General features: G+C 41.3%; 1 protein-coding gene across 4 annotated transcripts in view; it reads right to left on the minus strand.

Moving 5' to 3' along the window:
* Positions 1 to 19,677, minus strand: part of rptor (regulatory associated protein of MTOR, complex 1) — a 218,956-nt gene that overhangs the window by 176,489 nt on the left and 22,790 nt on the right. For 3 of the 4 annotated variants that reach the window (XM_080721242.1, XM_080721241.1, XM_080721243.1), the window contains exons 3-4: positions 7,923 to 8,025; positions 4,377 to 4,459 (exon numbers count right to left, since the gene is read on the minus strand). In XM_080721242.1, coding sequence (XP_080577368.1) covers positions 4,377 to 4,459; positions 7,923 to 8,025 — 186 coding nt within the window. Of the gene's footprint in view, positions 1 to 4,376; positions 4,460 to 7,922; positions 8,026 to 19,677 lie in introns of those variants that run through there. The other variant, XM_080721244.1, reaches the window with a different exon arrangement.

A 19,677-nucleotide genomic window follows, 5' to 3' on the forward strand; every position in this document is an offset into this window, starting at 1 on the left:
CGTCGTTCGCAGCCATTTTCTCGAGAGACCTCACTCACTGAACCGTGGGAAGGGGAAGTAGCTACTATAGTACAGCGACATCTAGAGGCAGCGGAGTGTCAGGACTTCTACCATTGGTTCCTATGCTTGGGAACAGATTTTATTTTCCTCAAAGTATCACGATACTACGGCCTGAAGTATCGATACAGTATTGGCAAATAAACTATCGTGATGTATTGCCATACCGATTATATTGCCCACCCCTACTGTTCATTTCACAATATAATCAAACGATATCTTGCAATGGGGAGAATTCCTGCCTTGAAAGGCTTCAGACAGTGACAGAACACAGGTAGGTGCAAGAGAGTGAGACTGACAGAAAGAAAAACTGGTGCACGAGAGTGAGACTGACGGAAAGAAAAATGAGTGAGCATGAAAGAATAAAAAAGCAAGGCACGCAGACGAGGACAGAGAATGAAGAGAGTCTGAAGGTTAAGTGAGACATTTTAATAGAAGTAATTTCATGAATTTCTTTGATCCCAGGGTTCTGAAACAAAAAATAAAAAACAATCTGCGCGTGACGGAATCTGCCCCCATTCTCTTTCTCTTTTATTTTAGCTGCATGCCTCTGGAGAAGCTGGTGCCAGACAGCCATGCAAAAACAGCAAACAGAAGAGTCTTTTCAGGTAAGGCTGATGGATAGCGTACATAGATTAGATAGGCATGGCACCTTACAATAGAAACCCCTTGAAACAGGATGGTTTAACAGAACATTGTTTGTAGTACACTGCTACAAAGGAGAAGATAACATATTACTCCTATTTTAACTTCACTCGTTTATTTTAGTCTTCATTTAAAGACTTTTCTGATAACTTTTATAGCACTTCATGGCCTGGCCTGATTTTATTATTATTTTATTACTATTATTTAAATCGATTATTTCCATTATTTGACAAACCTACCCTGAAATCTTCTAAAATTAAAGGCGCGCCTGTAATGTGGAAATTGAGGGCACCAAGAAAGCTCAAACAAATCCTATAAGAGACTATTGTATCTGTATGTTGGGCTAGAGTGACAAAGGATGAAGACATTTAACCTGAGCCTCTGTTGGCCCACTGCCAAGAACGTACATGAAGCAGCTTTGCACCCAGCAGTCAGGTGTCACTTTTATTCAAACTCTTTATGAGTGACTGGCTGCTAGCTAGATATGATAGTACTACATCAGATGGACCACACACACACACACACACACACACACACACACACACACACACACACACACACACACACACACACACACACACACACACACACACACACACACACACACAAAATGTATGCAGAACTTGTAAAAGATATATTGCATATTTATGATGTAATGTTAACCCTAGGACAAAATCTATTAAAAGGCTGTTTTAGACCGTATGTGCCACATTCTGGCCATGTCATGTCTGCAATGATATTGTTTCACCCAAAAGGTCAACCACTCAGCAATGAAAAGTGTGTTTTCATTGCACCTGGCTGGTTGGACACTACTAGCGAGCTAAATCTGGCACAGGAAGCGAGCTATTGCAAGCTGCACCCCAGAGGCACTTCCAAGGCCCAAAATAGGAAATGCACAGTTGGACAGTACGTGTGGTAATTTGCATCCACAGTGCGAGCAGTCGACTGCAAGCAAGGAATAAGCGGTGATAGAGGCCATTACATCATCATTTATAAATCTAGTATAGTAAGTAAAAGACAGATAAAAAAAACATTTATAGCAAACAAGACTACAGGTCGTTACACATTGGCGATTTTGTGACGCAGCATGAATAAACGACCTGAAAATGCAAAAAACAATTGAGTCTACAAGCTGACAACGTGTCGCTGCGCTCCGCCCTGACACCTTGTAGATCGGCTTATTTTGGCAAGCGAGAACCTCACTGATGGATCCACTGCACGTTATAAGTAATAGCGTGTATTGGGAATAAGAAGTTAATTTATAAAGTTCAACCTCACAAGCAAAGGCGAAAACAACTTGGAATGGATATTATATAAGCCCTTTCTACTGAGAAATTGAGCTCACTGATTCACCTTTGATTTCCCTTCCTCCCTACAACCCCTTAAATTTAAATAACGAAATGTGACGTGAAGTTAAGTTAACTTCTGCTTCAAAACTGCCTAACCTTTCTCAAAGGTCTAGCAGTTCCCCAGCGAACGTCCGCAAAATCAGGGCCAAAAAAAAAAATAGCCACATTTTTGCTTAGTGGAAATTTGTTGCCGATGTGGAAGCTTGAATAGACTTTATGACTTAAAAGATTTTGCAAAATCGCCCCCTTAACAGTGAAAAAGAGAAAATTGAGGATGGACACAAGAGAGGCTTGATCGAAAATGGGGAAAACCAATGGTGATGAAAGTATACATAAGAGAGATTACAAGAGGGAATAGGGTAAAGAAACCCAGTAGAGTGGGCAGCAGCCACGACATTGTTTACTCTGTGTTCACTGACTACAAGGGTCAACGTGAGTTGACAAGGCAAACGGACGGATTGAGTCACCGCAAAACAGCACTCACTGAGTATATGACATGAACAGGGGGTGCTACCATTGGCATACTCTGTACAATCCTGAGAGAAATCGTTATGTAAAAATTGACAATTTTTAACCAGAGTTAAATGAACACTTTTACAGTGTAGCCTCTGCTGATTCAAGTTATACAATTTGTTATTATTTTGAAAGAAGCCGAGCAGTAGGCTTCATGGAATCACATTATGAACATTTTAGTTGTCTAGGTTTTGTTAGTGCATTGGGTCCTGCAGTGCACAGAGTCCTCCTAGGGCTAGAAAGAAAGAGCAGCGCTCTCACCCTCCCACACAACACCTCCACAATCGACCCCACGGCGTGATCTACAGTGAGCCCACGCCTTTTCAGCTGCGCTCGCTCTCTCACTCTCTCTCCATCTCTGAATATCTGTGCTCCTTTCGCCTCATCCTTTCCACTGCCTCCTAACTCACTTTCTCTCGAGATGTGCTCCATCTCTCTACATCTTGAGAAATACATTTCCATCTCCTAGTTTAGTACTTTACAGCTGGTGGCAAGAGTTGTTTTTTCACTTTTTTGGGAGGTAGGAGGTGGCTTTCAGAAACAGGCGACAAAGTACAGTATGGGTTCAAATTAAAACCTGATAAATTATTGTGGGATTAAAGCAACAATATTGGTGAGTATGCTGACTATGCTCATAGGGTTAACTCGTCCCCTGTTGCCTCCTCTATCCTCCGGTTTTCTCCTCCATACTCCCTTCTCCGCCTCCTGTCAAATCCTCGTACTCATGCCTTACTCATGCCCTGCCTTCTATATGTTCCATTAGTGTGCATGTGAGCTTGGGTGTGACAAGCGTTTTCTTCACAACTCCATCTCCATGCGATAAATCCATCAGTTCACACATCTTCTCCTCATTGAAGAAAACATCCTTTCTCTTCTTTCAATGTGTCCCCCTTTGACCATTTTCTCCTCATTTGCTGCCACCTGAACTGAACTCTTACAGAAAATACACAATATGATCAAGTCACCGCCAAAGGCATAAACACAGCTGAGCTTACAAGTACTATAAAAACAGACAACAGCAGTGTTTACCCTAGGATGAATTTTTCAGTTTTGTGTGTGTGTGTGTGGGGGGGGGGGGGAGCTGACAAACTTTAATCATATAGAAAAGTAATGCAAACAAACTACAAATGTTTATGGTGAAGTCTGTATCATGTGTCCTCTAAGGTTTTCTGTAGCTCAAGAACTGGAAATCATCTTGAAAACGCTAAAACAAAACAAACATTCTAATGATTAGCTAGTGGCCTATGTTACTGACACCTTTGTGACCCATAGAAAGCGGTTACAGTAGGGGGAGCAGTTTCACAGGAGACCCATAGACCCAGGAGAGCACAGGTGATCCAATTCATATTTTGTCACACGCCGGTGTGGGAAAATATCAAATTTTCCTTCAAGCTTGTGAAATTAAATTAGGCGAAACACTGCAACAGTGTATTGGGTGCAGAGCACACGAGCGGAGTGGAGCGGGACGGAAAGCCGCTCCGCGCTCCAGGGGTCAATGGTACAGTTCGCTCTTCGCTCATGCGACACGTTGTGAGCTTGTAGATCAGCTATTTCCACTATTTTTTTACTTTAAAAAATATATATATGAAACATTTTCAACATTCACGATTATGACTATTATGAAAAATAATCGCGATTATGTAAAATAATCGGGATTAGACGATTATGTAATAATTGTGACAGCCCTATGCAGCATGCTTCATCTCTCTGTATGTGAGCGTGTGTGTACGTGCCTGTGTGTGTGCGTGTGTACGTGCGTGCAATCTGTGCACGAGAGAGAGAGAGAGTAACAGCACATGGGAACTCACTCACCCTGGGTTGCCAGTTCTCATATTGCTTCTGCAGATTGGCCCCAATGGTCTCCAGGGCTTTCTGTGGGCTCATCGATAGAGGATCTGGCAAGCAAACACACACAGAGGTAGTGTGAGCACACTTGTATCCAGGTGTCACACTGGACACAAACACTTTATTCAACACAGGAACCTTGTAAGAAATAAGGCAAATGCGAATTCCTCACCCCACATCATTTATATCTTAAGATGACAGATGAAAAGCAAACCTAGACCCATAAATACAAAACCATAAAAAAAACAGCTGTCAGTATCAGCGTGACCAGGCATTTCTTTATGAATCTGCCGTTTCCTTATCAAATCAGACAAGGTGAAAAGTGGCAACCGCACCACAGGTTGAAATAATGATGAGAGAATGTCAATATGGCATAAAGAGCTGCAGGATATAGATTGAGGGGATATCAAATTATGCCCAGCAGGCAGAAAATAACATATTGACAGAATTGCAGGAGATATTGATATACTTTATGCAGGGACAATTAAAGCATTGTGATTGTAGTGATGATAAATGAAGCTTCAACAAGGAAATGTAAATCAGCATTATGGGTCTATTTACAAGGCTTCAAAATGATACTCAACATGAAAATGTGCACTTTAGTAGCATTTAGCAATTAAACAAGTTCATAATATCGTGGTCATCTAATTCAATTGACAACAATCATAAAAACATGTTAGACTAGTGTTATTCTATGTAGAAAAGCCTGCATAGTGTATAGCTATACATACATATCCTAGCTTGGATATGTATGCTTAAGTCAACCAATCTTCAGAATGTGTCTGCCATGGCTCTTGTCGTCTATAACAGGGGTCTTCAACGTTTTCAGGCCGGGGACCCCAAACTGATGGGGAGATGGAGCAGGGACCCCCTACCACCTCGTAGGGTGGGGGGGTTGGGCCTACGACATATTTTTTATTTTTAACATGTACAAGTTACAGCGAGCAGGGTGGGCCGTACCACTACCATTTCTAAACATACTACTTATTAACTGAGAACCAATGTCAATAATATCAACAATCTGTCTATTGCATAGTAATCATATTCAAGCTATTCAAAATGGATAGAATCATTATTTATTTTTTAACATAAATGTGGGGAAAAAAAAAAAGAAAAAAAAAAAAACATTTTTTGAAATCTTTTTTTTTTCTTCTTTTTTTTTTAAGCAATAATTTCCCGGACCCCCTGCAGTACCTCCGCGGACCCCCTAGGGGTCGCAGACCCCCTGTTGAAGACCCCTGGTCTATAACAAAAAAAGGAGTTGTGAAAATTGCTGTCTAATCGTTATACATATTGTTTACAAGTTACTCGCAACACAGGTGTATTGACCAGCCGGGGTTCCCTATGGAGACACAAAGAGTCTCCTTTGTGTCTCACTGCTGGTCATCAAATTATTGGCTTAGGAATGCAACAAAAACTAAATTCTAATTCAATTGACAACAATCATAAAAACATGTTAGACTAGTGTTATTCTATGTAGAAAAGCCTGCATAGTGTATAGCTATACATACATATCCTAGCTTGGATATGTATGCTTAAGTCAACCAATCTTCAGAATGTGTCTGCCATGGCTCTTGTCGTCTATAACAGGGGTCTTCAACGTTTTCAGGCCGGGGACCCCAAACTGATGGGGAGATGGAGCAGGGACCCCCTACCACCTCGTAGGGTGGGGGGGTTGGGCCTACGACATATTTTTTATTTTTAACATGTACAAGTTACAGCGAGCAGGGTGGGCCGTACCACTACCATTTCTAAACATACTACTTATTAACTGAGAACCAATGTCAATAATATCAACAATCTGTCTATTGCATAGTAATCATATTCAAGCTATTCAAAATGGATAGAATCATTATTTATTTTTTAACATAAATGTGGGGGGAAAAAAAAAAAAAAAAGAAAAACATTTTTTGAAATCTTTTTTTTTTCTTCTTTTTTTTTTAAGCAATAATTTCCCGGACCCCCTGCAGTACCTCCGCGGACCCCCTAGGGGTCGCAGACCCCCTGTTGAAGACCCCTGGTCTATAACAAAAAAAGGAGTTGTGAAAATTGCTGTCTAATCGTTATACATATTGTTTACAAGTTACTCGCAACACAGGTGTATTGACCAGCCGGGGTTCCCTATGGAGACACAAAGAGTCTCCTTTGTGTCTCACTGCTGGTCATCAAATTATTGGCTTAGGAATGCAACAAAAACTAAAAGATATCCATTTCAAGTCTCCATGGGTTGAGTAATCGATAGAAAAAAGGGTGAACTATCCCTTTAAACAATACAGCTCATGACCAGCTGTGTACCAAATTGTTACGCTGTATTTAGTCAGAAAGACCTGCAAGCGTGCCTTAAGTGTAATGGACAAAATGTCCTCTCCAATTACAGCAATGCTGAACATTCAGTAGAATGGGGAAGGGAGTGATCAGCAGATGTCCAACAAGCAAACTTCCCCAGAAGCTTTAAACTAGGTCCAATGTTCCAGTTGATGGTTTTATTTTAGAGCCTTTTAAGCCTTCTGTTGGTAGCGATCTGTCAGTGTCAAAAGAGGTCTCTATATACTGTAGAATAGATGCAATTCTGATTACTGTGTTGACACGGACCGTTTCAGTACCATGGACAGCGGCAGCCCCAAGGACAGCCATCCCCCGCCCCACTGTTCTGTTGCACAGGTCATTCAGATGTGGCCAGTCCGTCCAGACCCCGCTTGTGTGTTGAGTTTCACATTGGGCTTTTCCCTGAAGCCCAGGAACTAATCAACAGGAGTGAGGCTCTGGGCAGCTCTCTCAAGGCCGCATCATTGTTAGTCAGTTACTTTATCAGATGTAATAGCCTTGTCGCAGTGTATGTCCATTCACAGTTTGGAACCTCCGCGTTTGCGAATTGAAGAGATTGTAAAGGTAAGGCATTTATCTGACTATGAGGGGTACCAGCAATTTATCCAGCTACACCTCTCATAAAGCAAGCCACATTTGATGTTAATATAATACAATGGTGCTTCATGAGTTTTATTTAGGGATGCACCGATATATCGGCCACACATCGGTATCGGCAGATGTTTCCTGTTTTGGTCACTGTTAGCGGACATTAACCAATGGCAGTAGCTGTTATTTATCTGTTGTTGATAAGCATACATTTTGTGCTGGCTATGTTGATGTGTTGGTTATTTGCAGCCTACCAAGAGAGTAGATTCTGAACAGTTATTTCTGAAATGTTGATTTATTTGTTTCCCTGGCCCAAAAGGGGAAATAACACCAAAAACTAAATAAACAAATATCGGTATCAGTATAGACTATCTCTAAATTGTTATTTTAAACATTGGTATTGGTATCAGACAAGAATTTCCATATCGGTGCATCCCTAGTTTTACTACATTTTCTTTTTACATTTTTGCATGTGTATTGACCTGCACGCCCGCAGGCTTGTGTCTACATAATCATATCACATCACAGACAAGATATATGACTATTCTCAAATTAGCCCCTCTGCTGTGCGGTGTGCTTGTGTGTAACATATTCACTCACCTATCCAGCACTCCAGCCGGGCACAGGGGGAGGTCTTGACCACATCCGGAGGGTCTACTCCTACGTTGAGACACAAGACCAGGGCTACGCTTACCGTCTTCATCTGAGAAAAGACAGAGGCAATAACAGTCAGTTTATTTATAACACACTTTACATTCGTGAGAATCTCAAAGTGCTAAATATAAGCTAATATAAGCACCATAATTCCATCTTCCAACACGTATTGCATAACCAGAACACACATTGCACATTGTGTATTGCACACACAAATAGACACAGATGGGTCCTATTGGTTACATTTGAACACTCTCAAAATTAAATTAATTGTAGATCAGCTATTTTTAGAGCGTGACACCCCAATGCAGCCTCTAGTCCTCCCTAACATTTTCTACGCCTCCATCTACGAACAGGCCTGAGATCACCAAAGCTAGTCAGACTTTTATTAACAGTGTACTGCCCACACTGAAGTGTTGGAACAACAATTATGCAGCCAGCCAAACTCCCTACACAAAAGAGACAGGAGTCAGGAATTAGGCATCTTGCTCCATTTTTACTGATCTTTGTCAGGAGTGAAACTGTAACACAGTAAAGGTGCACAAAGTACAATACTGTTACAATGCAGCACAATGTACTGTATACAGTCATCAAAAAAGCAGTCAAGTAATTGTCATTAAAGAATCAAACTAAAGTGACAGTATTACCGTTTAAATCCAAATATGTCACAGTCTTCGCATAAAATCTAAATAAACATAAAACTTAGGCCTACAATCAATGCCTCCTCTGAAGGGACAAAAAGCACAGCAAACCTCTCTCTGTCAGAGCAAACTTTACACTGCCACTCTACCCCTCTCAGGTGTAGACAGATTGGAACTCAATTAGAACTTCAGAACTTCAGTCAGAATGTCAGAATGACAGGTAACACAGGTGACTGTTATGGAGGAGGGTAGAGGCACACAAATTACTAATAAAACACAATATAGCCTGGAAGGCAAAACAAACAGTGTTAATCAAGCGTCTACCTACAGTAAGTACATGGTGCAGAATGACAATGCTGTCAAACCATGGCCCAGGAATTGTGCTGACGACATAAACTATTGTTCAACTCCCCAACTGCTTCACTGTGGAGCTGCAGAGAACGGATGAGAAAAAAAACATGTACTGAACAGCTCCTAGATTATGAATGTTTGTGACGGCTGGAATATGAAGCAGAAGAGAATCATGCTCCTTCCTCCGACAAGGTCTGACAGGTCTAGCGTTGTGCTGTTGTGCACACTAGGGTTGTGCTGATTGACGATGACATGATGATGATGATGATCGCGCCTGGCCAATATGGGAATTTTTGAGACTGTTGACGATTTTTAGACGGGTGAAATTCACCAATTATCGACATAATGGTCTATTCTATATGGATTGTGCACTGACATACTGTACTCAGAAGGCTGTTTTCTTAAACAAATAACTTTTATCAAAATATATTTAAAGGGGTATTTCACTTTAAAACACTTCTGAGGCCATTTTAACGTCTACTCTAGCTTTTGTGCACACCTGACAGTTTTCAAGTTGCTTGATTGAATAGATATTTAGATAGATTCTCTTTTTCATTCATTTTATTTTATTGTTTTCATTAAAATAAATATCGTCTGGGATGCACACAAGATTTCAGTGTACACGTTAAAATGACCACAGAGTGATTCAAAGTGAAATACCCCTTTAACTTTTCATATTAAGTCATTTTAGAAATTAACACTGAGCAATAATAAAGAAAGGTTACTGGTTGAGTCTGTTACTGACTGACCATCCTTCTATAAATAACACAAATCTGTGTGTGTGTGCCTGTCTGTGTGTCCCCCGCGTATCTCAAGAACCGCCCGACTGATCGACTTCAAACATGCTCATCCCAGAGTACCCGAGGGAGAGATGTAAATCCTCAAATCCCGATATATGGAGTACCCTGATTTTATCAATATGACATCAAAGTACTGACATCATAGACTGGCCTGGACTCCATTTTGGGCATGGCCAACACAGAGCTACATATATGGGCATAAAAGTCAGTCTCTTACTGAGGATTTCAATAAAGCACTCAGTCAATGTACAATTAGGCCTGTCACAATTATTACATAATAATCGTCTAATCGCATTTATTTGACATAATCGCAATTATTTTGTCATAATCGTCATAATCGTGAATGTTGAATAATGTTCATACATTTGCAAACATTTTCAGAAATAGTGGAAATAGCTCATCTACAAGCTCACAACGCGTAGCATCGCGACGCGTTGTGAGCTTGTAGGTCGGCTATTTCCACTATCAATATTATTTTTTTAAGTAGAAAGTTGTCAAATATGTCAGTAATTTCTTTGTGTATTTAGGTTATGTGTCATACCTGCCATGTGCAACTTCAAAGCCTAAAAGCCAAACAGAAATGTAATTATCAACGACGAAAACGCAATTAAATCGTTAATCGCAATTTTTTGAGTGACAATTAATCGTCATGTAAAATGTCATATCGTGACAGCCCTATCTACAATCACTGTCACCCCAGCAATCCTCTGGAAGTCAGCCACCCCAGGAATAGTTCCCCACTGACAGTGCATCACTATTACCACCATTACCACTCACCACTGAGGAACAGGAGCTTCCATTCAGGCAGAAGAATGGCTTTCATAATGGAGCACGGACAGGTGTGATACTTACTGGCTTTTATGCCTACTATATGTTTTGCTCAAACACAAGTCATTTATGCAGCATATTATTTTACGTAAAGGTGAAGGCGATGTCCAGCCAATACAGTATGTCTCCTTACATCTGCAACTTGGAAAAGAATCACACCTGCCACCAGTATAGCACAATGAACTAACCAAAAACAAAGGTTTGAGGAGCCCAAACACATTGAGGAGAAAAATAGATGCAGACAGACATGTTTTCTCCATTTGGGATAGGATAGTAGCATAGTTGTATCTGCCATTATGTTTTATCATAAAATTGTCTTGGGGTTATGTGGGCTGCCAAGTTAAAAGCGTTGAATCACTGGTGTTCTGACTGCTTGTCTACTCCGTCAACGACGGGGTTCGATAGGGCACGAGAATTGTTGATGGACGTGCTCAGGTGGGGTTGTGCCGAGTCACAGCCTCATCCGTGTTCGTCTTCCTTGTTAAGTGCCTGTGAGCGATGTCAGTATCCATGGGACAGATCTTACAGTATGCTCAACTAACAGAAAACCTTAACCTTTAGAAAGACGAAAGACCTGAACCTTTGCGGCCTCTTGGCTCCAATTAGCCATAAGGTCAAGCTGGTCAACCACAAATCTCTGCCGTCTGACAATAGCCCACGGTTGGAAATCTATTGTAAGATGACATGAGTCTCAGCTCACAGGGATAATAACTACAGTAATTAAAACAGCTCATGCTCAACCACATTCTTTAATGTAGGCCAGTACACTAGGACTGTTGAGTACAAGTACTGTCAAATATAATGCCTGTATACAGTAGAAAACATTATGTCTATGTATGTGGGGACTGGGGAGAGAGTCCCACCACCTATGGAAATGGTGTGGAAATGGGAAATGGCAGACAATAACAGAATAATACTGGTAATAAAGAGAAACTTCATGGCTAGAACACTGGCTCAAGACATTGACCCCATTGGGGACCAGCAGGCTGGGGTTTGCCCTTTAAAATACCACAACTGAATTGACAACTGGCCTCTAGGAGATATTAAGGCCACGGTCCACAAAGGAAAAAAGTCTTTACTCCCAATGTCTGGCAAAATGTCAGGGAAATCTGTTGAAGAACAAGTGGTAAAACAGCATTTCGTGTTCCCATCTCACCGATAACACAATGTGAATATCAATGAAGGCACCCCTTTGTCTTCCAGACCATTTTCAGCTAAACAGAACCTGCTGAGCAAGTTTCGAACTGTCTGAAAGTTGTAATCACTTAAAAAAATAAACACATTTGTATCCAATCCTCAAAAATCAAACAAACCATGTGGCGCCCGCCCAGGCGCATACGGAAAATAGGCTCCAAGGTTCGAATCCCGATCCCGAAGACCTTTGCTGCGTGTCACTCCCTGTCTCTCTCTCTCCCCGTTTCCTGTCTATCTTCTCTGTGTACTATCATTACAGGCAGAAAATCCCCAAATAAGGGATATATATATATAAAAATCAAACCCAGTTTGAAGAGAGCGGTCGATTTAAACCCCCCCCATCTCCAGGGGGACTAAGTGTGAGGGCGCGCACCTGGGCTGCTCAACAGTGCCACTTGGTCACTGAGGCCTGCCACTGCGGTATTGCAGCTCATGCAACAAAGTTACATACATAGTTACCTCCACACGCAGTGACGCATAGGAGACGGTGTGCCACCACCCAAAAATAAGAAAAAGAAATAAGACCAAAAAATGTTAATGTCAAGGGTATACACCGTGAGGTATGGTCAATGCGCTGAACAAGCCAGACCGTTACTTTGGACCTATAATATGCACCGGCTCTTAACACGGATTATGTGTGTTCGTGCACACACACAAGGACACATGCAAGTGGGCAGATTTGGGTATATAATTGGCTACATTATAACCAGGTCTACATTATGATCCAAGGTGAATTCAGTCAATGTTTGCACAGGGGACAGCAGTAATGAAGGAGCGTCCATTCATTAGACCCGTTTGCAACAGAATATTTGAATAGGAGAGCAAAGTGGATTTGCTCATTTCTAGTTTCTTTCCGGGAGTTCTTTCCGACAATCCCTTATAAACATACAACCGATTTGAACTTGACGCCAAGATGATTAGCATCATAATATAAACAGCCTTAATGAAATTATTTGTTTCCTGGCCAGCTTGGAATACATGCAATTAATATTACGTTTGATACTCATTTACATAACAATAATAGAGATGAATGGGAGATGGTGTTTTTCAGTTCCGTCTCATCATCACATTGCAGGATGGCATTTAGGTGTGACGGTTGCCAGATGCGGTTCCCATCACTCTTTTTAATTTGTCAGCTCATTTATTCCCTATTCACTTTCCCATACAGACCCCCACCATTTATTTCAATGGAGTCAACATGGTGGCAAATTAACACAGGCCACCTGTCTGAGTCTATAACTGCAGAGGTAGATGTTAAGTTGGCCAGCTTTTTACCAGATCTCCCAGCTACTAATAGGTAACCATCTTTCATTCAGTGCTGCCATTGTACTTTATCGTTAGTGTCGGGCAGAAACCTCATATCTCACCTCATATGGTTTAACTTTTTTGTGTTTTTAACACAGAGAGTAACAGAGTGTTGCACAAAAGCAGTGAAAAGGGCAGATCTACAAGCTCATAGATTTGCTATTTTCTGCGAATGTGGTTACATATGTACGATAATTGACCATATTCACACCGCAGCCATCTTGGATTACATGACCACACACAGCCAATCAGCAGTGTTGGGAAAGTTCACTTTCAAAATGAACTAGTTCAAGTTCAAGTTCAGAACTTCTAAAATGAACTAGTTCATTTCATAGTTCATAATTCTATATTTTGAACTAAAGTTCATGGTTCCCCAAAATGAACTAACTTAGTTCTTTTTCGTTCTTTTTTTAACCACAATTGTTTTTATACTTTTGGCTATTCAAAAAAATAGATAGATAGATAGATAGATAGATAGATAGATAGATAGATAGATAGATAGATAGATAGAATGTTTAGATGTTGCTGCATGCTATTATTTGTCAAAAATATTGACACAGCCCATATAGAACCACACACAGCAATAATTTCATCCAACTTAACATTGAGGTGCCCACAATATTTATGTGCCCACTAACCAGTGCCCAGTCTTCCTGCACCCTTATTGTGAAGGGCCGAAGGCAGAAGTTTCTAAACCTCGCGCACAGCATGTTTCCGCATTGGTTAAAATAGCTGATCTACAAGCTCACGTTGTCTCGTGGATGCGACGCGTTGTGAGCTTGCAGATCAGCTATTTTCGCCGTGCAACACACATACGACAAAGTATAGTCAGGCTTGCGAGACGTAACGAGGAGGAGATTCACAGTGCAGCTGCAGACAGCACCGCATATCAACGTTCACGAGGAGCTGCGTGCAGTGCGTGCTATTGGAGCATGTGAATGAAAAGAGAGACGAGAGGACAGACGACCGCGGAGGTGCGGACCGTCGCATGAACGGCCGACGAACGCCGTTCACGGACGTCAGAATGACCGCGTTCGACAATATCGTTCATCAAGCGAAAACAAAGACGTTCAGTTCATGTTCGCCCAAAATATGAACGTGTTCATGAACGATCGTTCTTTGAACGCATTCGGGTACAACTAGGGTTGGGTACCGAAGTCGGTACTTTTAATGGTATCGACCGAATCACGTCGGTACTACCGAGTATCGATTGAATTAAAAACGAACGGTACCAAGTTTCGGTACTCTTGAACGCACCCGTGGCCGGTCGCATCCGTAACAACATTGAATTGCTTTAGTAAACTTGCGTAGTTGCGTTAGTGTGAAATGGCCCACAACTGAAAACATCCGACAATAGCCAACGATGTTATTATGATGATCCAACGTCTATGATCTCCGGCTGTGACACTGTGTGAGCATCGATCGTCACCTCTCCCCAGTCCCCAGTCCCCACGCTAACGCTGTGGACCAGAGCTACTCTCCCCATAGCCTCTCCCCCTCCGCTCGCTGCTCTGTCTTCAGGCAGCAAAGGACTGTCACCCTTTCCGTGAAAGCCTTTTTCTGTGTTGTATTAAAAAAAAGAATACAGTCCCGGGAGAGATGTGTAGTATGGTACATGTGTCTTTAGTTCCGACCGCCTAGAAAAAGTAATTGATCGGTTGAAACAAACTTTTTAAGCATGTTTGTGTTTGTTTCGCCAGCACAGCCACCCTGCCTCTGTAACTCCATCAGTGTTACCAGATGGGAAATGTTGAATTATCGTACCGGAGGCTCAGAATTATCGTATTTGACATGAAACTATCGTACACGGCCAAAAAAGAGAAATCACTCGCGTAAAAACGTAATTTCACCAAAAAATGCGTCTTTAGTGTAAGAAACGACCTCGTTTTAGACTCCTGCGTGACAAAAACGCATCAGATTTGCTGTGTGGAGGCAGGCAACTTCTTGGAGCTTACACAAATAAAAGCCTTAAACTGGTCTGGAAAGATGCAACCAGTGTTTGTAATGCCTCCAACTTGCTCCAAGTACAGATCTAGGGTCAGATTGACTGATTTCCTGGCTTATTTTGAGAAGCCAAACCAGATCCCAGATCAGCAGCCAGGGAAAATAGTGAATTCACACTCTTTTTGATGATATGTCGAAATTATCGTACATTTGGGCATTTTTGGAATTATTGATCGTACATCGTACAGAGGGTCAAATTATCGTACAAATACGATAATTATCGTACGTCTGGCAACACTGAACTCCATGCTGCCGCTGCGCGTTCATGTATGCAGTAGACGCGAACGCGCATTCACGTTCAATGTAGTTGCATTCAACAGCGCAAATTGTTGATGTGAGGTTTAAGAATAAAGAGAAGCAAGGTCTTATTGTCACTCTACTCTAGGGGTGTGAAAGAATATTCCATATTCGAAGATTCGTTCGAATGTTAACAATAAACGAATATTCGAAAGTAAAAAATTGAGCTTCGAATTAATTTATATTTAATTAAAACAAATCTACCGCACTTCTCGCGAGATTCTGGGCGCATGGAACGTTAAAAGGTGGCTGGTCTCGCAAGGCAGAAGTCTCCATTCGCTGCTGCAGAAGTGGGCTGATCTACAAGTCCACAATACGTCGCTGATCCAATACGCTGTGGGCTTGTACATTAAGGGTGCCTATTTAGCGACACCGTCATACAGCGAAGAATAAACCTCCAGCTGCTTCACTTTCCCTTCACACACTGGCCGTCACATGTCGGAATGGAGAGACAGACAGATGAGAGACAGCCGCTGACTCTCTGCGTCCACGTCTGAAGACGCGTCTTATGACCCGTCTGATGCCGCGTCCGTGCTTAAATAGCGGTCAAGACGCAGCTTTGCGTCCAGGACGGAGCTCCCGCGGCTCAAGACGCGATTCTCGGTTTCAATCACTTCAATCACGTCTTTGCGTCTTCTAGACGCGAAACCGCGGCTCAAGACGCGATTCTCGGTTTCAATCACGTCTTTTAACCTCAAAGACGCGGCTTGGACACTACAATCGCGTCTTTGATCCCAAAGACGAGGCTTGGAATCGCGTCTGGCTGGAACTCGGTGTGGCCGTAAAGGAGACATGTAACCCGCAAAGTCTGCTGTGTGCTGTCCTTGTATCTATTAGATACGGGGCTTGGACACTACAATCGCGTCTTTGGGGGCTTGGACCGCGTCTTTGAGCCCAAAGACGGGGCTTGGACACTACAATCGCGTCTTTGATCCCAAAGACGTGGCTTGGAGGCTACCGCGTCTGGCTGGAACTCGGAGCGGAGTCAAGTTCATTGAAAATAACGGGGCCATATGTTTTGACGCGGCGCCTCCGTGCGGCCGATGTGTCTAGTGTGTGTTCCCCTTCAGACGTCTGCTGTCTGCTCTCCGTGAAAAAAAAAAAAAAAAGGGTGTCTATTGTATGTATTTTTTAGATAGGACAACTCTAACCTGCATCAATTGGTATTTTATAATTGCCAATAGTACCCTATCAATCTAAAAAAAACAAATTGGATCTCTATTGTATGTATTTTTTGATGGAAAATTAAAATATTACCTTCTTTTTTTAGATAGGACAACTCTAACCTGCATCAATTGGTGCATCAACCTTCTATCTATCTATCTATCTATCTATCTATCTATCTATCTATCTATTTATACTTCACCTTTAGTCAAGAAGAGAGTTCAGCCTCAGGAACTTGCACACCTGGAACTGTGTCATGACTGTGTCATGGAGCTAAGCAGAACTATGTTAAATACTCACAATGAGTCTGATGGACCAATCAGAGTGGTGGTGGGGGGAGGGATCAACAATAGACAGAAACTGGATAATGCTTTGTTAACTGTCCCACCTAAGTCCCTGCTAGTCTGAACAAATCACCTTCCCTCTCATAACACTACTACTACTACTACTACTACTACTACTACTACTACTACTACTACTACTACATTTATATAAAGCTGCTCTTGCATTTGAATTCAAGTCTGACACAAGTTAAGGTTAACTTAGGTAGTAGTTCATTTTGCTGGCTTTTGTGTGTGAGTGTGTAGGCCCACAAATTATTATAATTGTCTGTCATTAACTCATTGACTGCCAAGGCACGAGTTTCACGAGTTATTGCAGTACTCCCAGGCTGCCACAGCCCGAGTTTCCCGAGTTGGAAGCCCTTTTGAAAAAAAAAAAAAAAAAAAAAAAAATTCAAAAATTTTTTTTATAAAAAAATTTCTAAAAATGCCTCAAATGTATTAGGCATGATCGCAATTGCGAAATTGCATGTTTAGCCCCATAACAAACACATCTTTCAAAATGTCAAAAATGGCTATTTTGTCTGACTTTGAAGGCTTGTATCTCATGAATGCCTGAACGGATTTCCAAGCGGATTTTTTTGTTTGAAAGCTGTTAAAAAGTACTACACATATGGTGCATGATCTAGGCATGGGCGTGCACGATCCGTGCACTAAAAATTGATCCGTGCACTAGAAATTTGGAAGGTGGCAGTGTTTGTTTTGTCTGACTTTGAAGGCTTCTATCTCATGAATGCCTGAACGGATTTCCAAGCGGATTTTTTTGTTTGAAAGCTGTTAAAAAGTACTACACATATGATGCATATATGGTGCATGGGCGTGCACGATCCGTGCACTAAAAATTGATCCGTGCACTAGAAATCTAGGATAGTGGCAGTCTGGTACTTGGGGGCCATCTTGAAATGGCATTCAATGAGTTAAGTGACTCAAAGGGAGACGTCTAATGGGTGTTTATTATTTTAATATTAACTGTGGGAAGATTATATATATTTTATTTTGCACTTACAGTGTTGTGATATTATTCCTGAAGGAAGAGGGGTATTTTCACAGCCCAGGCTTTGAACCTAAAAGCTGTTTACATGCTCTATAAATATTTATTTCTATATAAAACTCAGTTGTGTGGTGTTATTGTGTGCCTTTTCTTGTAGCTAAAGAGTCCATTTGTTCACTAGACATTAAGTCAAGGTTACTATTTTGAGTTGAAGCCAAGTGTTTTATTACTTTTAACATTATTTAAAAGGCAAATTCATTGTTATGGTTACTTTAGAAGACTGCTTTTGCATTCATGAGTTAAAAAGAGAGCCAAGCTAATTCAAAGAGTTAAGTTAAAGGAACACAAAACGTGACTTAACTCACAGCTGCCATTGGACAGACAGTTATAACATACTCTTATCTTTCACAGAACAGACAATTATCATTTATTTTATCTATTTGAGACATGTAGCTGCTCTAGGGGAAATAGAGCATTAATTTGGGATCAGCCTATTCAATTGATAATGACCAATGGGTGCCAGTTTCTAAGTAGTTAAGCATATTACCATAACAATATATGTGGCCTAGACATGGATATTGCCCACTCAACTCGTAATCTACAGAAATGTCCACCACATCACACAGTATAAAACCTAGTAGAGAAATCTGCCTTCTCCTGTATTGTATTAGTGACATTCATTAATAAATAGTAAAATAACAGGACAGAGCAGAACAGGCCTCTGCTGTGTCTTTATTATGGGTGCATTCCAATGCAAATGGATACTCTGGAACAATCTGAAACAATGTATCTTTCCTGTGGCTGTTATAATGAACACAAACAGATCAGAACGTAATTTAACATTAACCAGTTACATTTATCATACAACAATGTAAGGGATGGATTCCTTTCTATTGTGTGAGTTACTTAAATGCTGATCAATATGTGAATCTGGCTCTTATCAGGTGGGTGTTTTCTCTCCCTGTCCTGTGCTGTCCTCAGTTAAACCAAGACAGTGCTGTTGTCACCAATGTGGAAAAAGCTTCAGCTCAATTTATTATCTCAAAGTAGACCAGAAAATACACACAGGAGAGAAACCATACGGCTGTGTCCAATGTGGGGAAAAGTTCAGTTTAATGGCTGCTCCGAAAGTGCACCAGAGATTTCACACCGAAGAAAAGCCTTACTGCTGTGAACACTGTGGCAAACGTTTCACTGTAAAATCTAGCCTCGTACAACACAAGAAGATTCACACTGGAGAGAGACCTTACTGCTGTCACCAATGTGGGAAAAGGTTCACTCTGAAGACGGCTCTGAAAAGACACCTGAAAATCCACACTGGTGAGAAGCCATATACTGCTGTGTCCAGTGTGCGAAAATGTTCAGTGATATGCATCATCTTCGGTGTGAAATCTCTGGTGCACTTTCAGACTATCTTTTCACCACATTGGACACAGCCGTATGGTTTCTCTCCTGTGTGAATTCGTTCATGTATTTTGAGATAAGACAATCGAATAAAGCTTTTCCCACACTGGTCACAGCAATAGGGCTTCTCTCTAGTGTGAATTCTCTGGTGTTCTTTTAAAATCCCCTTTTGAACAAATCTTTTCCCACACTGGTCACAACAATAAGGTTTCTCTCCAGTATGTGAACGCTTGTGATCTTTTAGCAAAATACTTCCCACATTGTTCACAGCTGAATGGCTTCTCTCCTGTGTGTATTTTCTGGTCTACTTTGAGATAATAAATTGAGCTGAAGCTTTTTCCACATTGGTGACAACAGCACTGTCTTGGTTTAACTGAGGAC

This window comes from Nannobrachium achirus (assembly GCF_963921795.1).
Source record: "Nannobrachium achirus genome assembly, chromosome: 3".
NCBI lineage: Eukaryota > Metazoa > Chordata > Actinopteri > Myctophiformes > Myctophidae > Nannobrachium > Nannobrachium achirus.